Source organism: Artibeus jamaicensis, unplaced genomic scaffold, assembly GCF_021234435.1.
Source record: "Artibeus jamaicensis isolate MK-2021 breed Jamaican fruit bat unplaced genomic scaffold, CSHL_Jam_final scaffold_847, whole genome shotgun sequence".
In the NCBI taxonomy this organism is placed as follows: domain Eukaryota; kingdom Metazoa; phylum Chordata; class Mammalia; order Chiroptera; family Phyllostomidae; genus Artibeus; species Artibeus jamaicensis.
In genome coordinates this window covers 27,740,261-27,758,396 of record NW_026522057.1, presented here as the reverse complement: position 1 = coordinate 27,758,396, position 18,136 = coordinate 27,740,261, and the positions used below count along the sequence as shown (strand labels likewise).

Genomic DNA, 18,136 nt, shown 5'->3' with positions numbered 1-18,136 from the left:
CCCTGGTACCTGTGTTGCTTGTAGAGGAATAGCTGCACCTCATCCAAGTCCTAAAAAATAGCATGTTTTGTTGTTCCCCCACCTCTCCCTTAGAAACCCTTAACTCCACTCTGATCCTTTCTCACCCATCCCCTCCCTAAGTACTCAAACTCCCTATCACCCAGCCTGTCCCCATAGCTAGTCAACAGAAGCAAAGCAGACCACCCCGTTGTGAAAAGTGCTTTCATGTAGATGACTGAGGAACTGGCTTTCTTATGAATACCGAAGCCTTCCAACATTTGACTTTTGAGTTTATAACTACATGGTCTTTCAAAAGCGATGCGCAGAACTGGCCTTGTATGTGGTCCAACAGCTGCCTGCATGGGACATGGGGACTTTAAGTGGTGGTGAGGCACATCTCCAAACACACGGCTCTCATGATTCCGTGTATCTTCCCTTCAAAAATACTTATTCTGGAACCCTAGGGAACTGTACAGTATGGGTGGAAGTAGACTTTTGCTTCTCTTCACAATAAAATGTCAGTTTCTATAAAACCCTATTGGGAGAGAAGTGGACTTTCCCCGTTGCCCTGGACAAGTGTCCACTGCTTGCCTTGTCTGACATACTGCTGTGTGCTGGGAAAGAGCTGCAGAACTATGCCTGTTGTTCAGGGCCTTTCTTCAGAAACGTCAGTATGAACTCTTGGTGTCATTTTCAAGATTTAGAAGGAAAATCTACATGTGAGCTTCACTACTCCGCCCCTCCCTTAGATACCAGGGGTCCTTGGGCCTGGGTCCTCAGCCAGCTGGTCTTTCCTGTGGTACCTCCATTCATAGTCTACTGGCTTGCAAGACATAGGCCTCTCAAACTCCACGCCCCAGACAGAACTGAGCACGCCCCTGCCTCGGCTGCTCTTCCTGTCGTTGACAGTGTGCATCGCAGAGAATGGCTGGGAAACCATCGGCCCACAGGGCCCGTGGAAGTGCAGTGCCCATCTCACACGGGACTTGAAGAGAAGCTCCCGGGCCTCCATCAGCTCAGACCACCCAGACTTGCCCATCTCGGTGTGTGTTCCATCACAGGCAGCTCGGCTTAAACCAGGCCGGGGAGTCATCCCTGATTGTTCTCCCGGAGCGTACATTCAACCCACTGGCAAGTCTTGTCTCCTTGTAATCAGCTTCTTTGAACTGTTTCCTGTGCAGCAGCCTGACCCATACAAATCCCTTTCTTAAAACCCTCCTTTCTACCACCATTAAAAAAGAATTCCAGTTTCCATAGTGACAGAGCCCCCTCCCCCAATCTGGCCCTTCCTGACTCCCCGACCCTCTCGCCATTCTCCAGGCCAAGTACACTGCCTGCTTCTACACAAGCCTCTGCTTCGAGCCCCACCCCCTTCTCATTCAGGTTTCCATTTCACCCTCTCAGAGAAGCCTTCTGAACTCCACGAAGTTGTTCGTATGTCGTATGCCAATAAAATGGAGAGTCCCCGAGTGGCAGGGACTTTTGTCCCCACTGTCCCCAGGGACCACCATCAGCCCTCCCGGATACGCACTCTAAACACTCGTTGAATAAACGCAGCCTGACGAAGGAGCTTCGGAGGCCAGTGAGATCGGCCACCCTCTGGGAAAAGAAGGGGGTTTACCCCATACAGGGGAGCAACAGACGGCACCCCTCACTTCGCACGCAGTTCCTTTCATTCCGCCCACAAATAGTGAGGATTTCTGACGCACGGACACTGGAGAGGGTGGAGCCTGCCCCGCGCCTCCGGTTTCGGAGGAGTCGGGAACGGTCTAAAGGGAGCGTCCGACTGTGAGACCGGCGTTCCTGAAAGGGCTTCTCTGCGCCTCCCTTTTACATACACGTGTCTTCCTCCAGCTGTTAGACCAGGGACGTGTTTACGTCCCACCGTCAGAATTCCGTCCTGAAAAATCGGGTTTGATTCTTCCAGGGCTGCTCTGCCGCCGGGCTCCTCCAAGCCCCTCGCGGAGAGCTGGCGGGACGGAGAGCGAGGGAAAGGAAGGCTCAAACTACGGCAGCCGGAGAAGACACAGAGAAAGCGCTCGAAAGTCCAGCGCCTTCCTCAGACTGCCCCAGGGGGCACCCCAGGCACCAGCGCCCGCTTCCTCAGCACAGCTCCCCCCAAACCTGGGACCGCTGCTCCTCACCGCCCGCCCGCCGCCGCTCACGGGAAGACCCCGGCGGTCCCGCCTTCCCCCACTACTAGGGTCCCACCCCTTGACTGACCGCGGGAGCGCCCTATCACGGACGCGCAAGTTCGGGGGGGGGGGCCCTCCCTCCCCTCCGGCCGTGAAGGGGGCCGGGCACTCGACTTGCTCAGCCGGGGCTCAAGCCTCGTCCAGGGAGCCTCCACCTCCTGCTTACAAGTCAGTCTGTTGGGATTGGCCAGCCTTCCGCCCTCTGCGTGTTATGTAACGAGCAGTGGGACCTTCGCCCCGCCCACTCGCTTTCGATTATGTAACCCGGACGCCCCAGCCCGGGCCCCGCCCACGGGCCAATAGGAGCCCTCAGTGCCGGAGGCGGTGGCCAATCGTGGGGTTAGGGGGCGGAGCCCAGTCACGTGGCACGCGGGGGGCGCGGCGCCCGTGGCCGCGCTGCACGCGGCGGGCCTCGAGACTCGGGCCCCGCGGGGCTGGGCGAGCCACTGTGTGAGGGGCCGAAGGGCGGCGACGGAGGCAGCGGAGGCGGCGGTGACGGAGGGTGAGTGCTGGGGTCCAGCAGAGAGGCTTCTGGGCTCGCCGGTCGCAGGTTAACGAGAGCTTGCCGTGAGCGCCGGGAGCGCCGGGAGCGCCGGGTCGGGAACCTGGGGTCCTCGGAACTTTGTGCTTAAAGTTGCCCCCTGCGCCAGCTTCCATTTCTGGGTGCACTCCGACTTTGCAGAGCTGCGGGCGGGCGAGCCCGAGTCAGGTTTTGTGACCGCTGGGGCTGAGGGTCCTTCCCGGGGCTGCCCAGCTGGCCAGCCACAGCCTGGTTTCTCGCATCAAATTCAAATTGTCCGTTTCACTCGACATTTGTTACCTTTGCCTCACCCCACCCCCCAAGGCTGGACTTCCCGGGAGTGAAGACCTCCAAAATTGTATGGAAACACTAGAGAGGAAAGTGCCTCCAGATGACCAGAGATCAGTAATTGCCGGTTTCTGATGACTGATTATTATCTCTCATGCAATGGCATGGATCAGAATGAGGAGTAAATGGCTGTCGCCAGTTGCAAAATAAGAAAGAAGCAGGCAACAGATTGGAACTGCCATGGACCCTTGTGAAGATCTAAAAATGTCCAGCGGTAAATCGGACTCCCCGGGGGTTGAACCTAATGAACTTCAAGGACCACAGGCCGGCGGCACTGGGGCCCTGGGGAAAGAAGCTGATGAGATGTGGAGCCAGAAATACCAACTTAAGAGCAAATACCTGGAGAGCAGCAACAGGTGATACTTTATAGCCGGGTTTGTTGTTCTTGGCCCGAGTACTAAAAGGGAAAGGAGAGTTTAAGGCAATTTCTTTTGTTTGTTTTAGGTAAGACTAGGAGGAAGTTTAGGGGGAAACTCTGGGAGCTTAGAATGAAATGCTCTGGGAAACTGAAGAAAATTCCCAAAGAGTAGATAAAAAGTAGTTTTAACTACTACTGTACAGTAGTAGTTAAGCTGAGTTTAGCTTAATTGAGACTGAAGTGGGAATGAGAGTAGAAAATGTTCAATGGTGACCAGTTTCTTTGGCTGGGATTCCCTGGCCTATAACAAAGAGATAAACTTGTGACAAAGAGATAAAGCTACAAGAGCTGATACATGTTAAGCACTTAGAAGGTTGCTTGGCACATAATACCCTGTTCAATAAAAGTCGGTGGCCTATAGTAATTGAAAGTGTGAATTTATTTTTATCTCACAGTGAACAGCAAGATCGCAACAGAGTTTCTGAAGAGCTGATAATGGTTGTCCAGGAAATGAAAAAATACTTCCCATCAGAGAGACACAATAAACCGAGCACTCTCGATGCCCTCAACTATGCCCTTCGCTGTGTGCAGAGCGTCCAAGGTAAACAGGAGGGGGAGAGAACACAGCCCTGCAAGGCCACCACTGCTCAGAAACATCAGCCAGGCCAGATGCGTTGTCAGTGGGGTTTTCTCACACTAGGGGCACCAGGAGGACCTGGTCTGGGTAGAGTTCAGTGGTGGTGCAGTATGTTAGTGAGCTGTGGCAGGAGAGAAGAGTTCAGTATAAGCACTTTTTGAAGACTCACTTTTAAAAGGAGCATTGTCTGCTATAAATATTAGGGGGGAAATTCATTTGACTGAAAACATTTTACCTTTCCCGGCCATATACATGCTTTTAAAATGTACTTGTGATGTATCAGGAACTTAGCAAGTTAAAAAATGAACAGTTGTACGCACTTTTTCCTTTTTATCTCTGACTTTGCTTCTCAAGGGATTTCACAAGGTGCACAGTCTCGAGTGCAGACTTCTGTGGCCTCGCATGTCACACATAGGTCCCAAGTGCTGGAGTGATGTTGCTGCCATTGCAGTGCCCCGTGTGTATGTGGGGTGTGGGGTTTCGGTCCCCTCTCTAGTACCTGAAATGTTCTCTTCCTTGTGATCTCGAACATGCAGGATTCCAAAAATTCAAAGTCTTGAGTTTGCACAATTATCAGTGCTTGAGGTGAAGGAAGGGTGATCTGGTTCCAAGGATGACACTGAGCTGTGTCCTCACATGAAAAAGCAGCCAGCTTACCTAGTTGTAAAAATGATTTCCTAAAGATACTCTTTTCACGGACTCCCTGTTTATTTTCCTGTGTTTTTTAGCAAACAGTGAGTTTTTCCAGATTCTCAGTCAAAAAGGAACACCTCGAACAGATGTGACCATGTACAGTCTTGAGGAGCTGGCCACCATTGCTTCAGAGCACACTTCTAAAAACACAGTAAGAACTCGGAATTTTGCCTGTGAACCTGGGTGATTTTTCCTAACAGCCTTATCTGGTAAAAACCTGTCTGCCTGCAGGTTGTTAAAAACAGTAATGGAGAGTGTCAGTAGCCACAGTGTGAGGTAGACAAGAGAAGAAAATTGCTAGAGAGGCACGGTGCAGTGTCCCCTGCCCTGGCCAGGGGACAGGGCTGCAGGCGTTTGCTTTGCTCTGGTTCCGAGGTGCCGCAGTCTCCCAAGCATCCCTGCGTTCTCTCAGACTAATGACAGAGAGAGCTCTGCAGAGTGATTCCTGTATCTTATTCTAATCTCCCAATTGCTAATTTCTACTGACATCATTTTTAGTTCCCATACCTACTACTTCAAGTTGTAACAACTGGATTTGGTAGAACAGGTGAGTTGAGATGCTGTCATTTTTTCAAAATTTTGGAAGAGACATTTGGTATATCTTTTTTGAATCTCTTCATGTTGAAAGTAATTTCACATCATGTTTAGCTAGATAACTTTATGTTTAGCTCGCGACATAATTGTAACTTAAATATTTTATAATATTGGAACGTGAGCTATTCCTAATATTACAGCAGTGCTTACATTGCTAACCAGTGTGTTCATAGTCAGGTAGTAGGTGCTATTGAGATTTGAGGGCAAAAAATGTAAGAAAACATATCCCCTTGGTGGTCTGGGAGTAAAGCTGGAGAGGAAAACATGGGCCAATGCTAGCAGGTATACCCAGTGGGTGATTGTAATAACTAAGTTACATTTACGTCTGATGGAACAAATTCAAAAAATAATCCTTTTTTTCCTCATCCTCACTGAAGGACATTTTTTCATTACTTTTAGAAAGAGAGAGAGAGAAACGTCAGTGAGAGAGAAGCATCGATTGTTCCTCTCTATAGGTGCCTGAACCAGGGATCATACATGCCTGGACAAGGCATTGAACCCGAAACCTTTTGGTTATGGGACAATGGTCCAACCAACTGAGCCACGCTGGCCAGGGCTCGAGAAATAATGCTTACGTAATGATGTTGGTTAAAGACAACGTCTTCAGGGTGACTCTTGAGCTTGGTCTTCAAGCCTAGAATACACTTTGGTGAAGAGAAGGCATTCCCTCCAGGTGTAAAGCACAGTTTGCAAAGGAGAAGGATTCAGAAGTCTGTGTATTAGTCCTGGCCAGTGTGACTCAGTGGTTTGAGTGCCGGCCTGCGAACCAAAGGGTCACCAGTTCCATTCCTGGTCGGGGCACATGCCTGGGTTGCAGACCAGGTCCGCAGCAGGGGGTATGCGAGAGGCAACCACATGTTGATGTTTCTCTGCCTCTCCTTAAAAAAAAAAAGAAAAAAAGAAGAAGTCTGTGTATCTGTATGGTCTACGCACTTATTAGTCAGTGTGGAATGAGCTGCTGTGGTTTTTTGACCTAGAAATCTAGCCTTCGAAAAGCGCCACACAGGTGTCACGGTATTGCCCATGCCAGGTGTGTGTGTGTGTGTGTGTGTGTGTTCGTTCTAAGCTATTGATCACTGAAATCTAGAAGACATTTGTACCTTTTAGGGGATATTGCTGGTATCTCAATATTTGCATTTACTTTGAATGTTTTTCGTAGGATACCTTTGTGGCAGTTTTTTCATTTCTGTCTGGAAGGTTAGTGCACATTTCCGAGCAAGCAGCTTTGATCCTGAATTGTAAGAAAGATTCCCTGGACTCCTCTCATTTTGTTGAACTGCTTGCTCCTGAAGATGTGCGGATGTTCTACACACACACTGCACACACTCAGCTTCCCTTCTGGCACAACTGGACCGAAACAGGTAATGGGACCCACATTCAGCTGTCTGCCTTGCCTCATGAAGATCAGTTTTATCCTTCTAGTAATAACACAGAAATGTATGCATTTTTTGGAATAGGCAGACTGGGGCTTCTTTTCTTCTTTTTAAAAAAAGTAGAATTGGTGAAAACATTTTAAATGCTTCTAAAAGAGATTCAATAAATTTGCTTTTGTGTAGTCAAGTTAGTTTCATAGATTACATGTTGTAAATATAGTTTGAGTACTGGCATACTATGTAGCAAGCAGGTGAGTTGCTATGAGATTCTGTTTAAGTTAATAAAATTAAATGTTTTTTCTCTTATATTGACTTTGTAATGTCTTAGCTTGGCCTTGGAGAGAAACACCTGATGGTCAGCTTTCTTTTCCACTTTTTCTTGTCCCTAGAAGTTCACAAATCTCGTTACTTTTCCTTGTGAACTACTGCTTTTCTGACCTGGGCATGCTTCTTTTCCTGACCTGGGCTCCGTTTTCTTTGTGACAGTCAGTCCTGCATGATCTTCAAACAAGTCATCATTTCTTTTTTATGTCGCCCTTTATTAGTTCATGTTTTTTGTAAAATGTCTCTTAGGAACTTAGTATAGATCATCTTCTCTTTGATGCTAATCCTTTTCTCTAATTTAAAAAAAATATTCATTACTGTATTTTGCTGTGTGTAATGCACGTCCATGTTTTTGTGCGCATTATACATGGGATTATTATATTTCTTATTATACCCATGGTATGTCATCAGTATACCCACATATAATGCACATCCTTATTTTCCTCTAAAATGTTTGGACGAAAGGTGCATGTTATACATGGCAAAATACAGTAATTTTTTTTAAGATTTTATTTATTTATCTTAAGAGGGAAAGAGAAGGAGTGAAACATCAATGTATGGTTGCCTTTCATGTGTCCCCTCCTGGGAACTGGCCTGCAGGGGACCAGCCTGCAACCCAGGCATGTGCCCTGACTGGGAATCGAACTGCGATTGTCTAGTTCGCAGGCCTGCGCTCAATCCACTGAGCTACACCAGCCAGGGCAGTAATTTTTTACTGTTGTAAAAAAACTGGTTAACAGAATTGATTATCTTAACCGTTTTTAAGTGTATAGCTCAGTGGTACTAAGCACATTCACGTTGCTGTGCAACAGATCTCCAGAACTTTCTCATCTTACGAATCCAAAGCTCTGTATCCGTTCTGATTTTGTAATCCAGTGCCTGTTCCAGTGAAGAGTATAGTTTTTTTTTCCGAGTTGTAGATCGTTGTCCCATCTTTTATGCACCTCGTGCAGGAGTTTCAGAACACAGACCTATCCCCTTGCTTCCTATGGCTGCCCCCTCCTGTTGCCATCATCACTCAGAAACATTGATTTCGTTCCTCTTCCTTTTTCCTAAACACCTACATTCAACCTTTCATCATCCGTGTTTGTTTCTCCACATTTATCAATCATTAAGTCATTCCATAAACATTTACCCCACAATCACTGTGGGCCAGGAGCTGTTCTGGATACAGTGGGAGCAGAGCAAACGTGACAGAGTTTGCAGGTTCACTCACCTTCCCCAGTGTTCTCCTTCCACTTTGCCTGTAGAGTCGCTGTCTCACCCTCCCAGCCTTTTTCTCTTTGCTAATTACTTATTCCGATCTACTTCTCCTTGTAAAGCATGATCTGACCTGAAATTGTTGTCTTGTAAACCTAAACATTTACTTCATTAAGATCTGATGCTCATTTCGTTTGCTCCTCACCTTGTACTCTACCTCATAATCCTCAAGAATTCACTCTCCCTGAGCATAGCCTTCAAACTCGGTGGCATTCTGGGGCTGGGCCCTGTTCCTCCTCCTTTCTCTCCCTTGTTTTGAGCTCAGAGAACATAACGAGGGCATAGAAAGCTGTAACCTCAGCTGTTGTCGGCTTTTGGCCCTGCATTAGAGTATGTTTCAACTTCAGTTGTGGTCCAGACCTCTCAGAAGGAGCCAACTATTGTTTCTTTAGAATTCACTTAAAAAACGAGAAGTCACATGTTGCCGCTGAGGTGTGGAAGTGAGAAGGGCCCACATCTGTGTTTGAGGTCACATGGTTGGCTCTCTGTGCTTTGAGACTCTGAATGAAGGCAGTTGAATTAGGTGCCTGCTGTAACGTAAAAATAGCGTAAGGAAGTTTGCGTACATAGAGTTGCACTGTTTTCTACATGCAAAGAATATTAAGCTAAGAATCTGAAGATCTGAGTTTTAATTTTTTTTATCCTCACCTAAGGACATTTTTTCATTGCTTTTAGAAAGATGAGAAGCGAGGGAGAGAAACATCGATTGGTTGCCTCTTGTAGGCTCCTCGGCTGGGTATCAAACCCTCAACCCAAGTTATGTGCCCTGATTGGGAATCAAACTCTCAACCTTTTGGTTTATGGGGGACAATGCTCCAGCCAACTGAGCCACTTGGCCAGGGCTGGAAATCTGAGTTTTTAATTGAGTTCTGTCCCTTCATGAACCTTGAAGGCCATTTAGCTTCTCAGTAAAAAATAATAGTTTCTGACGAGCCTACTAATACACAGTTGCTGTAAAGGTCAAGAAAGTGAAGGGTTGGAAAGCTCTTTGGAGACTGGGAGCATCTTACAGCATAAGGAGCATCCTGACTGCTACTCCCTATTGAATGGGGACTCTTCTTAATGCGTTAGTGGGTTTTATCTTCCCAGAAACCTTGTGAGGTGTGGATACTTTCGTCATCCCCAGTTGACAGAGACAGTAACTGTTAGTCGAAGTCAGCCAAGAAGCAAATGTCCAGTGGGATTAGCCATGCCCAGGACTTAGGGAGAGGAGCCCCCGTCCCCAGTTCAGGGCCGACCCCCACGGGAGGAGCAGTCTTGGCCTGCAGCGTAGCTCAGAGAGCAGTGGGGCCCAGCAGCCCCAGGGAGTCCAGGCCACAGCTGTGTGTGTGCGTGGGAGGACCCCTGGGTCTCCAGGGAATGGCCTGCCTCAGGGCCCCTGTGTGCACAGGCAGTGGCCAGAGCAGCCTGCAGGAACTGATGCTCCCTGAAGCCAGGAGCCCTGTCCTGTGTCAGCCACCATAGTCCTCAGGCACAGAGCCGAGTGACTCACCCAAGGTCACACTGCAAAGCCCAATTTCACCTAGGGGAGGGGGACCCGGAGCCCCTGTTCTTAGCCACTGCCCCCACCCTTCAACAGCAGGGCTGCCTGTGACAGTTACTCTCCAATGGGACTGTACCTAACAAGGCATTTGGAAGTGGCACTGAGGTGGGTTCCTGTCCATGAAACCATCTCAAAAAATGAAGGATGTTTGTGAAACGTCCTCGTCCTGCATTAATTCCTCCAGTTCCTGCGTGCAGGCTGGAGTGTACCTTTGCGCAGTTAGTTCCTTAGGCTCACTGACTGAGTGGTTCTTTCATTTACTTGCCACAGACATGCTGTAGGGACTGTTTTCTGCTTTCAGAATTCTGGGACTCTAACCTTCATAGTTTGATGAATTTTGATAGTTTGATCATTGGTCCTTTGACTTTTAAACTGGAGTTTTTTTGCTTTTTTTTTTTTTACTCATGTACATTTCCCTTGATCCTTCAAAAGCCCATTTTCTGATTCTTCCTGTGACCCTTTTCTTCAGAGTGCGAAGACCAGGACCAGATTCCACGTTTTGGTTCTTTAGAACTTTGGTTGTTTATGCTCCTTCAGTGTATATATTTTTTAATATATTTTATTAATTATGCCATTACAGTTCTATTTCCCCCCCTTCATTCCCTTCCACCCTGCACACCCCCTCCCCTGCCATTTTCCCCTTTAGTTTATGACCACGTGTCTCAAGTTCTTTAGATTCTATATTTCCCATACTATTCTTGCCCTCCCCCCTATTTTCTACCTACCATCTATGCTACTTATTTCCTGTACCTTCTCCCCCCTTCTCCTTCTCCCACTCCCCTGTTGCTAACCCTCCATGTGATCTTCATTTCTATAGTTCTGCTCCTGATCTAGCTGTTCTCTTAGTTTGCTTTTGTTTTAGGTGTGGTTCTTAATAACTGTGAGTTTGCTGTCCTTTCACTGTTCATCTTTTTTATCTTCTTTTTCTTAGGTAAGTCCCTTTAACAGTTCATATAATAAGGGCTTCATGATGATGAACTTCTTGAATTTGACCTTATCTGAGAAGCACTTTACCTGTCCTTTCATTCTCAATGAAAGTTTTGCTGGATAGAGTAATCTTGATTGTAGGTCTTTGGATTTCATGACTTGGAATACCTCTTTCCAGCCCCTTCTTGCCTGTAGGGTCTCTTTTGAGAAATCTGCTGACAGTCTGATGGGAACTCCTTTGTAGGTGACTTTCCCCTTATCTCTTGCTGCTTCTAGGATTCTCTCCTTCATTTTAATCTTGGGTAATGTAATTATGATGTGCCTTGGTGTGTTTCTTCTTGGGTCCAACTTCTTTGGGACTCTCTGAGCTTCCTGGATTTTCTGGAAGTCTGTTGCCTTTGCCAGATTGGGGAAGTTCTCCTTTATTATTTGTTCAAATAAGCTTTCCACTGGTGGCTCTTCCTCTTCCCCTTCTGGTACCCCTATAATTTGGATGTTGGAGTGTTTAAAGATGTCCTGGAGGTTCCTAAGTCTCTCCTCATTTTTTTGAATTCTTGTTTCTTCATATTTTCCTGTTTGGCCATTATTTTTTTCCTTCTGGTTCACTCCCTTGATTTGAGTCCTAGTTTCCTCTTCATCACTATTGGTTTCCTGTGCATTTCCCTTCATTTCAATTAGTTTAGCCTTCATTTGTTCCTCTAATTTGTGACTATAATCAACTAGTTCTGTGAGCATCCTGATCACCAGTGTTTTGAACTGTGCATCTGAAAGTTTTTCTATTTCTTCATCACTTAGATTTATGGGCTCTGGGACTTTGAGATCTTCTTGAGCCATTTTTGGTATGTTTGTGCCCGTTAATTATGAGGAGCAGAGCCTTAGGTGTTACCAGGGTGGGGCTGCCCAGGTCACTGGGTTGTGATGCTGTATGTGGGGGCAGGGTCAGAGTGGGGAAATGGCGGCCCCCTCTGCTGCCTCTCGCCGCTGGTGCCTGCTCGATCCCGTCGTCTCACTGCCCACTCCCTCGCTGGTCTATCTGCGCACAAATGTGGGACCACGGTCAACCCACTGCCCTGCACCCTCGCTGGGTCCGCCAGTCGCTTACTGGGTCTCTCACTGGGTCCGCCCGTTGCAACCCCACACCTGGGATCCGTGCGCCTGAGTCCATCTGACCGAGTTTTCCTGTACAACCCAGCTCCGCCAGGTGCTGGCTTCGCCCCTCTTACCGGTCAGGCTGAAGAATTTGTTGTTATCAGACTTCCGAAAAGTTCAATTTTCTGTGTTCTGGCTATGTTTTCTGTTGCTAATATTTTGTTGTCTCTCAACTTGGTTGTGGGAGAGAGCACGGTGTCTCCACCTATGCCTCCATCTTGGCAGAAGTCTCAGTGTATATTTTTTAATGTCTCCTTGGTTTTAACATTTCATTGGTTCCCATCACTGAGGACTTTTTGCTTCAGTGAACAAGGTAATTTACCCAGATGATATATACAGGGAACTCTAAGCCCAGAAAATACAGTCAGCAAACACTTAGGAAAAGGTTCAGTTTATAATGCATCCTAGAATAGACAAAGGTGAACATTTCTGAATTACCACCTCACAAATCAATAAATTTATTGAGCAGTGTGGTTAATGACGTTTGTCAGTAGGTAACAACTTCTGGACGTCAGTTCCCAACACATGGTGAGAGTCATGACACTGTCATTTCACCAAGGGACACAACTTAGGGGAGTTTGTACCAGGAAAGGAAACAGTGAAAGAAATTTGTACCTCGTATGCCTAAAAGTTGTAAGGAGTCAAATTCTCAATATGTAAGACATGTGGAATCCAGACTCTTACAGTGGAGTAGAATGTTATCACCAAAATAACTGTGTCAAAGAATTATTACTTGGACGTATTTTAGGAGTGAGTCTGGGCAGTTCCAGGCGGTCTGTTGGAGGTAATAAGGGGGAGACTGAGTCCAGGGCTCTCGTCATCCTACCTGGAGGCTCCTGTCAGTTAGAACAGAAAACCCTGGACACGACCAGATCTCAAAGTAAGGGTGGGGGGAGGCCCATTTTAATCAGCATCTCTCTCTTAAAAACCACTGTCTCCTTCGTGTGGTGACAGTGTGCTACTGTTTGTCTGAGGAAGTGCTGCCCTGCAATGTCTCCAGGGGCCTGAGTGACAGTTTCCCTTTGTCCCCAGCAGCGTCGCAGTATGACCGTGCTCCAGTGAAGTCCTTTTTCTGCAGGATCCGGTAAGTGCAGGGGCTCGTGGAGGCCACACGGTGGACTTTGTTTTATTCAGTGCTTGCTTCGACCCTCTTGCGTTCGCCAGCTCTGTTGTGGATACAAAGGAGAAGACTTAGTTCTTACCACAAGGAATTTATAATTCGATTGCGGGGAAGAAACATCCTCGTGAGAAAAGTAGAGTGCCAGGAAGAAGATCGGAGGGACCACTCGTAACCCAGGGCACTTTCACCTGGCCGTTGCTGGGGCCCGTTCGTTTGTTTGCTTTTTGTTGTTTGGTCGCATCTAAAATTAACTTTGAAATTTTGAATAACTTGAAAAAAGCAAGATAGTATATTTACGACAAAGATTCAGAAGGTCCAGGGATAACTAAACTAGAGGAAAATGGACCACAATTACAATAGGAGTTAATTTCTCATAGGATTTATTAGTGATTTTTTTCTACCGAATTTGCTGCCGTGTTCACTACTGTTACACTCATGCCAGTGCTCCCCTCACGATAAGATGTCGCGGTGCTGATTGGGCGTTGGTATGTGAACATGGCGTTCAGGGGAGAAATCCAGGCCAGAGGCAGATGTCAGGCCACCAGCAAATGGAAGACGCTGAGCCCAGGGCTCCAGGGCTGGAGCAGAGGAGCCAGCCCAGGGGCGGGGTCAGGAAGGGAGTCACGCAGCACCTCCTTCTGTCTTGGCACGCCCAGCGGGCCCAGCCACTACTCCACGAAACCTCTCCCTCACTGCGTAACAATGGTCTGGAATTGCCCTGGGAATTGAAAATTTAAGCCAACATTTCCCTTCTCTTTAAAGTAAGTACATTTAAATAATTTAGACTGGGCTATGTCTCTTTTAGAAATCACCAGTAAAATATTTTCCAGCCATGTTTCCCATTGGGCCGATTGAACACATCAGGACAGCCATGAACCATTTCTGTTCTTTGCAGTGGAGGTGAAAACAGAGAGCAAGAGAAGCGTTACTACCCATTCCGGATTATTCCGTATTTGATTCATGTGCACAGCTCTGCCCGGCCAGAATCGGAACCCTGCTGTCTCACACTGGCCGAGAAGATTCACTCAGGTTACGAAGGTCAGTTGGGAGTGTCTGCATCCCCATGTCAGGAAGGGCCTGTGGGACAGCAGCGAGCACGCAGGCCTTCAGCTGGACACGGGGCACACGTAGCCGGGTCTCGGGTGGCCTTGTTTACCAACCAGGACGCCTTGCTCGGTGCTCTCCTTCATGGACGGCCTGGCCTCGGGACTTGCTACACATACTTGGTTCTTGAATGTTTTCTCTACTGGTGACAGTCCAATGGCCTTTTGCTTCTGTCTTCGGTGAAATTGTGAGTGTTGAAGTCATTGTACAGTAAGGTCACAAGAATGAATTTATGTTTTTAAAGTGTTGTGAAGGCCCCTGGTTTTTATTGTATGTAAATATAAACTTTTTAGGCTGATGGCAGAACTACATTTTAAAATTCGCATACCAATGCAGAGCAGCTTCCATTTATTATTTGAAATTATAGTCACTTCTGCTGAAACATGGCATATGTTTTTCTAAAAATGATAGGCCTATGCAAAAAAAAATCACACAAAAGAAAAACCACAGGGCTTATGGGGAAAAAGAAGTTAGGGCACAATGCTCAAAAACTTAACCACATATTAAAAGTAAGACAAGCCTCTATTAAAAACAGTAACGGTTTAAACATTTAATGGTTAAGTAATCAAATTGGTGCAGCCACTATGGAAAACAGTATGAAAGTTTCTCAAAAAGTTAAAAATAGAATTACTATATAACCCACCAATTCCACTTTCAAGTATATATCAGAGGACATCCAAAACATTCATTTGAAAAGATATATGCACCCCTGTGTTCATCGCAGCATAGTTTACAACAGCCAAGATACGGAAATAACTTAGCTGCCCATCCACAAACCATTGGATAAAGAAGACGTGGTACTTGTATATATATGTTGGCCTGTTAATCAGCCATAAAAAAGAATAAAATCTTACCATCTGCAACAACATGAATAGACCTAGAGGCTGTTATGTTACGTGGGTTACAGACAGAAAAAGACATACCACGTGACTTCATTTATATGTGGAATCTAAAGGGTGTTATAAATGAACAAAATAGAAACAGAAGCAAACTCATAGATACAGAGAATAGACTGATGGTTACCAGATGTGGGGGAGCTGGGTGAGGAAGGTGAAGGGATTGAGAAGTACAAATCGGCAGCCACGAGGAAAACAAGGTACCAGCTTCGAGAATACTGTCAGAAATAGTGTAATAACTATGTATGGTGTCCGGTGAGTACCAGAGTTCTTGGTAAATTATGTAATTGTCTAACCACTATGCTATATACCTGAAACTAATATAAAATAGTATTAAATGTCAACTGTAATTGAAAAATAAAATTTTAAGATGTGCAAAAAGAAATGCACAACAATCCAGTAAACAGGGCTCGTCACCATGGAAAAGCCCCACAGTTTGCTTGTGGGCATGGCTATTGGAATGATTGTGAGGGGTGTGAGGAATTTTTTCTGAAATAAGGCTGGCAGTTCTAGCGTCAGATAGACAGGCCTGTCCTGTAATGCAGGGTGTGTTGAGGAGGTGGGAGGGTGTGTGGGGTGTGAGCATGTTTTTGTGTATTCCTGCATGACCCCAGGCAGGTAGATGTTTTCTGCATTCGCCTCTTGTTGCTTGCCACCAAAATCGGGCCTAAGCAAATGCAGACTTTGTATTATTCTCAAATGGTTCTCTAATGTAGTAATCACATTTTCAAAGCGAGCTGTGGCAGAACCGACCATACCAATTTTATCACGCAAATTAAAAAATGTCCATGTCATACTGACATTTTAAATCCTCTGTGTTTAGTTCTATGCAACCACTAAAGATGACTAAACTGATCGTGAACCGAAAGGTGCTCCTGCTTTGACTGTTAGATTATTTGTGATGAGCGAGCTCCTCAGTGTACATGGCTTTCTCTGAAATTAGCTTTAGTGGGCATGACATTTTGACTTAATTAAGAGGTAGGTAATGATGCAAATTATTATCATCTAACTGTAGCTTTGTCTGCTCAGAGTGAGACTTTACCACTTCACGTAGCAATTGTGTTAAGTGGTTAGTTGAGTGGATGATTAATTAGATATTTGCCTTTAAATGAATATCTGTTTTCCATAGCTCCTCGAATCCCAGTGGATAAAAGAATTTTTACCACAACACACACTCCAGGGTGTGTTTTTCTTGAGATAGATGAACGGTAAGTACTTCCTTAAGCCTAAAAGAAATTTGTTTCTGGAAATAAATACAAATATGAAAAGGTTTACACATGCTTAATACTTACACATTACATATCTGCTACCTACCCATTATCTTTTGATTTTTGTTAGTTTGAAATTATTTGTGTCGTCTCCATTTTTAATATAAATATCTTTTAAATATGAAAAAAAGGTGCACAAATACTGTGGGAAAATAGTCACATAATCTAAGAAATGTTGGTCATCTGACTCACTGCATCAGAATCTTCTGGGGAACCTGCCAACATGTGGACTCCCGGGCTCACCGCAGGCTCACAGGGTGGAGCTTCTCGGGTAAGAAAAATAAATACAAAACCCTTCTAAGATTTGCAAGCTATATTTGATTTCATAGTCTGCTTTTTAGGTAAGTCAGGAGTTATTGTTCCCTTTACACAAGAGGACAATGAACATCCTCTTGTTTACCAAGAACGGATGTGCTCTGTAATCACAGACAAGGTGACCCTGGGACTCCAGGCCCCGGCACCTGGTCTGGGGTTATTTCCACCAGACAGGTGCTTCCCGAACCAGTTGGTGACTTTTTTTTTACTCTGAAGGGAGGGGAAAAAAGACAGATTGTATGTGTGTGCATGAAACTAAATTTATTTAAAGAATCATTATTTATTTTGACTTGCTCCTTCCTACTTTTTTAAGTGTTAAAATAATTTTTTTTACTTAAAAAATAGTGATGTTGTTTTTTAATGTCTTTATTTGGAAAAATAAAATGTTATCTCCTGATCAGTACCCCTCCATTTTCCCCCAATGTATTTAAAATTTTTTCTTGTGAAATCTCAATATCACACATAAGCATAAATGTTAAAACTTGGTACAATTATGATATGTTCATTTTGTTTTTTAAAAAATTTTAACATCCGAAAATGGGTTTATTTCACAATAGATACCCTAAAATAATAGTTGGTGAGTTACTTTGTCTACTCTAATCTATAGAAAGTAAGATAACCAAGAATATTCTGAAAGTAGCTTAAATTTTACCACATTAGACAATTTTTCAATTTGTAGCAGAAAATGTCTGTGGGGGTGGTTCTTCCCAAGCTGTCCCGAGGGCCGCACCGCGACCTTCACCCACAGACCCGTTGTCCTGTGAGTGGCTGTCTGTCTGGTGTGGCCTTTGCAGGACATTATTTGTGTTGTTTGCATCATACCATACAGATTTGGAGTGTGCTGTGTTCACTTAGTGTCATAAGCATTTGTCTGTGTTTGGATGTGATCTTTGTATGCTTTTTAAATGGCAGCAGAGTGGAGGACATAGGACCTCAGCTGGACCTGTGAAACTTGGATTCCAGGTCTTGCCCGTGAAGCTCCGCCCTGTGAGCCTGCGGCGAGCCCATGAGTCCCCAGACGATTTTGATGCAGTGAGTCAGATGACCGACATTTCTTAGATTGTGTGACTATTTTCCCACAGTGTTTGTGCACCTTTTTTTCATATTTAAAATTAAGTGAACAAGTATTTTGTTAAAGTAGGTTGAGTGTAAAAAGTACTGCTCATAACCTGTTGCCTGTGCTGGGTCTGTGCCCAGAGCCGTGCCTCTGCTGGGATACCTCCCTCAGGACCTGGTCGGAACGTCCATCCTAACATACCTGCACCCGGAAGATCGTGCTCTGATGGTCGCCGTCCACCAGAAAGGTGAGGACGGACTTCTTTGTGGGGGGCAGTTACTTTCTTAGTCATGGATCTGAGTTTTTGTTTCATTTTTCATTAGAGCTTAACCTTTAATCAGGTCAATGATGTGTTGAAACTGCTAAGACAACTTATTTTCCTACTTTTACATTCTTAAAAATTTATAAATAAATGCCGAAAATGCCGACATATGTAACGTTTGTATTCAACTCTT

The 18,136-nt window shown here is 45.5% G+C and overlaps 1 protein-coding gene across 5 annotated transcripts in view; it reads left to right on the top strand.

The window, feature by feature from the left end:
- Positions 1–2,589: 2,589 nt before the first annotated feature.
- The window catches only part of PER3 (period circadian regulator 3), a 39,720-nt gene continuing 24,173 nt past the window's right edge, over positions 2,590–18,136 (top strand). For 3 of the 5 annotated variants that reach the window (XM_037154225.2, XM_053660318.1, XM_037154222.2), the window contains exons 1-9: positions 2,590–2,697; positions 3,040–3,419; positions 3,877–4,022; positions 4,787–4,902; positions 6,505–6,706; positions 12,954–13,005; positions 13,937–14,079; positions 16,171–16,249; positions 17,822–17,928. In XM_037154225.2, coding sequence (XP_037010120.2) covers positions 3,244–3,419; positions 3,877–4,022; positions 4,787–4,902; positions 6,505–6,706; positions 12,954–13,005; positions 13,937–14,079; positions 16,171–16,249; positions 17,822–17,928 — 1,021 coding nt within the window. In that variant the 5' untranslated portion in view covers positions 2,590–2,697; positions 3,040–3,243. The other 2 variants (XM_037154224.2, XM_037154223.2) reach the window with 2 other exon arrangements.